Raw genomic sequence first — 8,509 nt, 5'->3', positions numbered from 1 at the left:
GAAGACTTCAAAAAAAAAAAAAAACTATGAATTCTTCGGAGTCGCCTAAGAAACACTTCGGACGACAGTGTTCAATTTCATCTAACTAAATTTTTCTAACTCGAACGAAGACGCAAACACGAGGTACAGTGAATTCTCGATATATGTCAGCGACACGGGTCTTGCCAGCGACATATACCGTCCAGGAGACATATCCGTGTTACGTTCACACTCCTCGGAGTCCGAGGCCTCTAGAGTTTCTAGGCCGCTCGCGGGGTATACCCCGCGGTAGTGGGGATAATTCCGCGACGTTTATCGTCCAGGCCTTGCCGACATACATAGAGAGAGAAAACAACCGTATACAAATGTGAACCGCAAAGATCGACGAAGAACGGAAAGACAGCCATCGCGAAACAGCAATCTCGTGACAAGGGGGTGAAAAATTGAAAAAAAAAATTCTGTTCTCTCTCCTAAACTATGTACAGAGCTACTTATGCTTAGAGCTACGGGCGTTAAAAAGAGACAATGTACACGTGGATATGTACACGTGAAGCAACGAGCCAGCTCCATGTCGAACGAGATGTTCTTCGTTGTCTTTGGATGATCATGATATACCGGAACCATGAGCCGGTTCCAGGTCAAACAAGGTGTCCTCGGTCTTCTTCAATCCTCTTCGGACGACCACGCGCGTTCGCCACAACGAGCCAGCTACAGGTCAAACGTTGTGTCCTCTCGGTCCTCTTCCATCCTCTTCATGTACGCCGGAAGCAACGGGCCAGTTCTATGTCCAAGAAGTTATCCTGTGTCGCCTCCCATGCCTTATGGATGAACGTGTAACACCGGAAGCAACGCGCCAGTGTCGACAACGTTATCCAAGGTTGTCCTTCATCCTCTTCGGACGACTAGTACATTGGAGGTAACTCCGAGCCAACTCCAAGTCAAAGAGACCGTCCTCTATTGTCTTCCACACCCTATGGATGTAGGATTTCAGGAAAAGGAAGAACTCGACCTCGCGACCTATAGCGAGTATTTCAGCGAGAACCCTCAGATTTTCCTAATCGTTATCAGAGTCCTGATCCCACGGGGATCCTTGGACTCTTTTCCATACCCGATGGATGCTAATATACACCGGAGGCAACGAGCCATCTTCATGTCAAAGAAGATGTCGTCTCGGTTGTCCTCCATCCTCTTTCGATCATCATTCTTTACGCTCTCTCGGGGATGTCGTTCTTGTACGGTTGGAACAGCTTCGGCGGCTCCATCTTGTTCGATTGGACGACGTTGGGCGTCGTGACGAGGCCGGCGTACGTGGTTTTGGCGTCGTACGCGCCGATCGTCGGGATGCTGGTCGGTAGTCCCGCGATGCTGATGCCGGTCGGCAGTTTGATCGGCGAGGGATGGTTGGCCGGCGAAGGGCTGGTTCTCTCGTGAATCTGCTGGCTGTTGGGGTGGTGAGGGTGGTGCTGCTGCGTCCCGGCGCAGTCGCAGTCGCTGGACGCGTCCGAGTTGACCGGACTCAGCGCGGGTAGCAAGGTCGGCCTGTAGGCGGCGGTGGCGCTCGTGGGTGGATTGTTCATCTGGAAGGCGGTGTTGCCAACCGTAGGAACGCCCAGACCGGACAAGTGAAGGGGTGGCAGCGAAGGGTGATGCTGGATCAGGTGAGGGTGCGCAGGGTAGGCGGCCGCTGTGCGCGGATGAGGACGATGAAGCGACGACGCGCTGCTCGTTGGGACCGCTGCGGGGTAAGGCGTGTATCTAGCCGCGTAGTACGCTGCGGCCGCCGCAGCGGGATAACTCGGGGCCAGGTGGGCCGCCGGCGGCAATCCTGGGGCCCCGTGGTACGGCGACGGTGGTAAACTAGCGGTCGCAGCCGCCAACAACGTCGCCGTCAACGTCGGGTCCGTGTACATGGCGAACGGCCACGCCATCGCCATACGCTGCCGCTTGTCCTTCATGCGACGGTTTTGGAACCACACCTGGAAACACAAAAGAACATTTTCTGGTTAGATCTCCGGCTGATTCGGTCGCTTTTCATCATCTTTGCATCATTAACGCGTTAACCCCTTCCCGTGCCCCATTTACGAAAATCGAAGATTTCGACGAAATCCGCGCCCAAACGGTAGGGGTGAATGCGCGGTAAACAGAGCGATGCACGAACACAATTGCAATACTAGCTGAAATGTAAATACCTGTGCGATACTCAGTCGTTTGTATAAGTCGTTCCACGACTCTGACTCGTGATGTTTACACTTGGCAGATTTTCAGTCCACGAGTCGTACTCGTCATGTTTACGTTTGTGCCAAAATCTTCATCACCAGTCAGACTCGTTCAAGTACAGGAAGGGTTAACTGCCACGTCAGTCGCATACGACTGACAGTGATTTTTGACTGGATTTAGAAATTCATTTTTATTATAAGATATCCAGATAAACCGAATTTTATTCGAGTCTTTCGAGTTCAAAGGGGTTAAGACAGCATCCCCTGTAATACATTTGAAATTTATGGTTTTGGTTTCATTAATTAAATTACTCGGATTTTGCAAGAATCTCTGGGGTTGATGGCACTTAACGTGTTAACAAATGAGAGCTGGTATCCCGGACCTTTGCTAAACTCGTGTGCGTGTGCGGAACTAGGGGTTTGTAGAGGGATGCACAGTGCATTAACCCATTTGCATCATTATATACGCTAAACTTTGTTAGTCACTATCATTATTCGTTAGCTAAAAAATGGATGGTGTTGTTGGAGAAGAAAGTAGAAATTCTGATTTTTTTATAATGCTGAAATATGAAGTTCTTTTACTTGTAGTCATTTTTATACTTGAATATAATCAAAAAAAGTTTGGTGATAAAGGCCTTCTTTTCATATTTCCTTATGATGCTTATGTCAACACTAAACCTAACACGGTCAGAATCACCGGTTTTCCATTACGCAATTATTGACATTGTAGAATCGTTTTCGTAATTGCTGAATTGACTTCTTCATTTGAGCACGTGTTACGATAGTCGTATAAAGTTTAAATAAATTCAATCTTCTCCCTCCTATAAGACGTAAAGACTTTTACATGTTCTGTGCTTGGTAGGTTTAGCGTTAACTACTTTGTTTTCGAGTCGTTTAACGCTAAAGCTACCAACCACGAATCTATAGAACTCGATTATCCGGTTCTCATATATTTGAATTATTTATTGCACAAATGCGTGCTTCGAGAGAATGTTTATTCTGCATGAGGAGTCACAGGCTGTTTACAATGCTAATGAGCGGAAACGCTTTTGTATATACGGTGTTTTTATGTGCAAAAAGTATTGTTGGAAAAGATTTGTTGCCGTTATTGGTCTAGATTTATACAAGTAGAATGACGCTTTCTAGTTTGTGAAGTTTTTAACGATTATTTGACGATGATAGAAATTACACAGAAGTGTACCGTTCTATTGGACGTGTCTCTTAAACAACGACGAATATTTCTGTATTTAGCACAAAATTGCTGTACCATTATTCAAAATATTTTTTACATTATTAACCCTTTGCACTCAAAGCTATTTTCACTACAAAAGGAAAAATTTCTTCCGACCTAGAATATTTTCCTTCTATGTACTTTTTTTTCATGTTATGCATACGAAAATGGTGCGATTTAATCGTACAGTACTGAAATGTTTAGCAATTTGTTAAATACAAACAAATTTAATGGTACAGCAATTTTTAGTGGCGCCTTAAAGAGTGCTAAGGGTTAACGCTTTCACTGTCAAACTAGGAACCTCATAAATTCCATAAAATCAAAGTTATTTAATGAGATTGTTTAACGTCGCCTGGAGGCCGGGACCACTCAGAGACAAGGAAAGGACTGGGGATTCAGATTACTGTCCTTGTCGCGAGCGACGGAAATCTTGTCGCGAGCGACGGAAATCTTGTCGCGAGCGACGGAAATCTTGTCGCGAGCAGAATCGCGCGATACTGCTGAACGACTCGTTCGAGATTCAAATGGAGGAGGTTTACCGGCAGTGAGCTCTGACAAATATTATGCGACCTCGCCTAACGGCAACGAGCGATCGCGACGCGACTCTAAACACGGTCGAAAAAAAGGAAACTGGAGCGAACGCTCGACGATGGTCGTAACGATCGGCAAATCCAGAATTCGAATCTCGAACGGGAATAAAAATAGAAAAAAATTTATAATATCGAGTAGTCCTCCAACTTTCTTACATTTTACTGATCCCAATCAAATTTGGTACGATGAATGTATCAACGTAAAAATGCATTTTAAAACCTGGACAAATAATTCCGTCACCCACGTATGGTTGACATGGCAGTCAACGTGTTAACACTAAACGTACCACCACCGGTCAAGTGACCGGTTCTAGATTTTTTATTTGACAATTTTTGAAATTATAAAGATGCTTTCATGAGCAATGATTCAATAAATATCTTTAGTATAGCACGCATTGCACTAAGAACCGCGCAAGGTCTAAATAAATTAAGTCTTGTCATTTTTATAAGGCAACATGTACCTGTTACATTAACAGCTCGGTACGTTCAGTGTTAAATTTGTTCGTATCTACTAAGTTACTAAACATTTCAGTATTGTACCAGTAAATTACACCATCTTCGTGTGTACAACATGAAAAATAAAATATATAGAAATATTCTGGGTCGGTAGAAACGTTTCGCGTCGGAGTTAAAATAGCTCCGAGCGCGAAGGGTTAATATTTTTAATTTGCCAGACTTGAGAAAGACGGTCGAGGAATGATATTAATCGAAAGATGGCGGTACGACTCGCGGGTCCGGAGGCACCGAAAAAGTGGATTTCGAGGAGCACCGTATCCGTCGTTTAACACCTCGATCATTTTTTTCCATCGGTAGGCGTTTTATAGCCATTGTACAACGGTGGCCGCGCGAGATGAGAAATTAAGGGATCCATTAAAGTCAAAGGTGGCCCGGGAAAACCGCTAATTAAAGTGATTAACACCTCCCGACCGGATCGACCGGTCGTGGTCGAAAGATATTAAGAAGTCACGGAAAAAGGATCAAGGGGATCGAGGCAAAGCGAAGACCATGAGGCCAGTGTTTGCCTTTCGTGATTGACTGTTTGCTCGGCGCGTTCAGATACCGTGCGTAAGAATGACGAAGAGGAGGAACAAAATCGAGAACACGAAGAAAAAGGGAAAGAACCGCCGGGAGTATATCTCTGCCTGCGGAGGAGTCTCCTGCCCCTTCTTCCACGAGCTATAATTGTCGATCAAGTATGGCGGAACCGCGGGTAAAAACGGTCGACGGTCCCCCGCGCGTTCATGGTGTTCGACTATAAATTCTTCTAATCCTTCTTCTGGAGAAACGGCCGACCGACGGGAGAGTTCTTTTCCGCCGTTGCGCAACGCGAAAAGTGAAACACAAACTCCAAGGCTTTCGCCATCTCTGTTCCCGCGTGAGCGTCGATTACCGCCATTAATTAAACAGACCGAGGTGTTAATAGAACAGTTTTTTACGCGCCGGTACAGAGTATGAGGTCACTGTTTACTGAACTTTACCGCGCCGCGTGTTTGCCAAGAACTGGCAAACACATACAACGAACCTGGCGGCGCAGGCGGCTAATGGCGCTCGCGAACAGGATGAAACGGTCCCCTAATTGGCCGCGGGATAATTAAAGCCCTCCGGTGGTACACACCTTGATCGTCGATTCCGGCAGGTGCAGCTGGGCTGCGAGCTCGCATCTCCTCGGCCTGCTCACGTAATTCTCTCTGTGGAACTCCTTCTCCAATCGGGACAGTTGCTCCCTGGTGAACGCTGTCCGGTAACGTCTGATGTTCGGGTCCATCGAGGACAACGGTTGCTGCTGTTGCTGCTGATGCGTCGGCGAGGTGTCTGCGCAATCGAGAAACCACCCTGTTAGTTGTGAACCGATCACCTCTTCGCGTCTTCGCGGAAGAGCAACCTTCACCCGCAATTTATCTTGACAAATACGAAAATAGGATCAGTCTCGTTTTCGGATCAACAAACGACCAAATTTGCAAAAACAAGTGCAATTTGTGCCAGCAGCTTCTTCGATGTACAGATCCAGTTTCAGCATTAACCTAAATTGCTATACCCATCAATTTTTTAGAGAAGCTTGGAAACAAGCAAAAATGCAGGTCTTTTTGTGGAGAATAATTTCAGCAAAATTAACTACACAGCCTCGAAGCTAAACTTTTGAAAAATGTTTTTACCGAAGCAACTATTTTCCTGTCCTTCTCGTTCTCGCTTAACGACGCTTACCTACAGAGCGGAGTTCGCGAGAGGTCACGATGAATTTCGCATAAAAGTTGCAATAAATAGTCGACGAGTGGAACAAGGAGTACTCGGATCGAGTTCAAAATTGATACCCCGGGGGTTTTCGGGTAGCTGATTTTAAATCAGATTCCAAAAAAAAAAAATGGCGGATTCGTCAACTCGCGTTTCGACGATTCTGACCGTGCGCGCGGTTACGCGGATCGTCGCCGACGGGGAAGCAGCAGTCGATCGTATTCGAATGACCTGGGAATCCTGAAAAATGAGCCCTTCGTCCTGCGGGACTCGTTTCAGCTTCCCCGGGACTTCAAACAATAAAAAATAACCCCTCCCCCGTCGTTTACGAATATTTTAGGAGCCCAATAAACGCCAAAGGCTTAAGATTTTTAACAATGCGCGCTGTTAATTAACAGTTACGGAGGAACCGTTCGTTTCAGGGACAAAGGTAAGGGGTGACGATGGAAGCGAGAATTCGCGACACCGGACCGGCCGATTTCCTAAACGGTTCGGCAATAAACAGATCTTCGGGGAGGAAGTTGCTTTCAGGAATCGACCATAAAATCATTACCGTAATAAACTACGGGACCCGCTGTTCCGCGAAAGGTTTATACGTTTATTTTCGGCTGGACCGTCTACACATAATAAGGCCCTAAAACTACCCCCGGCGCACCGACGACAACCGACATTCAATTGGATTAACCTTTCGTCCCCACTTACCTAGACCAAACACGTAATGAACTTCGGGACCAACAACCCTCGATTCTTTAAGCGTGCTTTTCTGCGACTTGGCCCGGCCATTATTTTTTCGCGGTAAGTCGCTTAAAGAACCCATTGTGTCACGCTTACCCTCAAATTCTTTCCGCGTACGGGCTGTATAAATACTAATGAGGCACCTTCAACCCCCCCCCCCCCCCGAGGATTATTGCGGTGAACATCGCATTCAAATTTTAAAGGTATATTGTCTTCTTGATTTTGGGTGTCTTCGTCCCCCGAAGATTTTAGCAGGGGAAGGTAGATCCATTCTGTATCTGATTATTGCGCTAATCTTCTTAATTTAATTTTTCGTGCTGAAAGCTATTTCGCACCCTCACCCCCCGAGATCCTTGCAAAGAAAGGTATTTGCAAATTGTGTTTCTGTACGACAACTTTTGCGTACAATTTTCTTAATTCGTGGTTTGAAACAAATCATTTCTTCAACCCCTAACATTCCAGCAGGGGAAGATATTAGTATAACACATTTCTTTTCCTTTTTCTCCTTGTTGTGCTGCTTCATTTGATCTTTGATGCAGGACGCAAATTATTTTGCCTCCATACCCTAAGTTTCTGGCAGGAATTTACCAATACTGAATTCTGTTTTCTGATTTTTTCAGATCTTTTTGCATCCCTTAAGTTTCTAGCAGAGATCTAAGAAGACTCTTTGAATTTTTAAGCTAATTTTCTCAGTGTAAATTATTGTCCTCTTCACCCCCTAGGTTTCCAAGATTAAAATTCTTAGACTTTTTCTCTCTCTACTTTTCAAGCCGCCGTTCTAAATGTAAATCTCGAGGCAAAAATCATTCTTTGCTCCAACCCCTAACTCTCCAGTACAGATCCAACAAGACTGACCCCCTTCCCGTACTCGCCGTGCTAACGTTTAAAATGTAAACTTCGATGCGAAAGAAATAGTTGCTGAATTCCCCAAGTTTCTAAAACACAAAGATCGTTTCTTCGAGTTACGGTAAAAATCTTTCCAATTTAATTGTTTCCTTCACCCCCCAAGTCCAAGCTATCCCGAGCAACAATTTCCCTCGGCACCGAAGCAGTTGATCATCCATTTTCCACGAAAAATGGTTGCACTGACATACCTTTTTCCGGTGTTTTTGGCATGTTTCCCGGCTGAGGGCTGTGCGGGGGGCTGAGTTGATATTGTGGCGGCACAAGATCCACCACGATCGTCTCCTCCTCCCTCTGATCCCTCTGCTGGTCCTCGAAATTTCTCTGATATCCCTGCATGTTGTTGTCCACAGTGTTCGCAAGTCGTAATTCTCGGCGGAACTGTGTCGTTAACTGTGCAACTTAATCGTGCAACTCCACTGTATTGTCACTGGTAATCAAAGTAAATTGCGGACGATCTCCTCGCATGTCCCACTACCGGTTCCCGTGTCTCGAGTGCGCACAATGGAAAGAGATCCGTTTTGTTTCACTGGCGAACGTCGAACCGAAAAGTCTGTGTGTCTCCGTGGATGTCTCTCGCAAATAGCTCGGAACAGCCACGGGGAAGTGCTACGGAGCGACTGGAA

The 8,509-nt window shown here is 45.9% G+C and overlaps 1 protein-coding gene across 1 annotated transcript; it reads right to left on the bottom strand.

Annotated features, from left to right (window-relative positions):
• Positions 1-1,184: 1,184 nt before the first annotated feature.
• Positions 1,185-8,222, bottom strand: Eve (segmentation protein even-skipped). Its single transcript, XM_076796484.1, has 3 exons — positions 8,067-8,222; positions 5,632-5,805; positions 1,185-1,955 (listed from the first exon to the last, which is right to left on the bottom strand). The coding sequence occupies exons 1-3, from the start codon at positions 8,220-8,222 to the stop codon at positions 1,185-1,187; spliced, it is 1,101 nt and encodes a 366-aa protein (XP_076652599.1).
• Positions 8,223-8,509: the final 287 nt, after the last annotated feature.

The sequence above is a fragment of the Halictus rubicundus genome, chromosome 1, assembly GCF_050948215.1.
Source record: "Halictus rubicundus isolate RS-2024b chromosome 1, iyHalRubi1_principal, whole genome shotgun sequence".
Taxonomy (NCBI): domain Eukaryota; kingdom Metazoa; phylum Arthropoda; class Insecta; order Hymenoptera; family Halictidae; genus Halictus; species Halictus rubicundus.
Note: the sequence above shows the minus strand (reverse complement) of the source record. Positions and strands in the feature narration are given on the sequence as shown.

Coding starts and splice junctions, on each gene's coding strand:
- Eve (XM_076796484.1), bottom strand. CDS start 8,222: ATGCAGGGATATCAGAGAAATTTCGAGGACCAGCAGAGGGATCAGAGG. Junction 5,806..8,066: donor CACCGGAAAAAGGTATGTCA/GTGCAACCATTT, acceptor ACGCATCAGCAG/CAACAGCAGCAACCGTTGTC. Junction 1,956..5,631: donor TGCCGGAATCGACGATCAAG/GTGTGTACCACC, acceptor TTGTGTTTCCAG/GTGTGGTTCCAAAACCGTCG.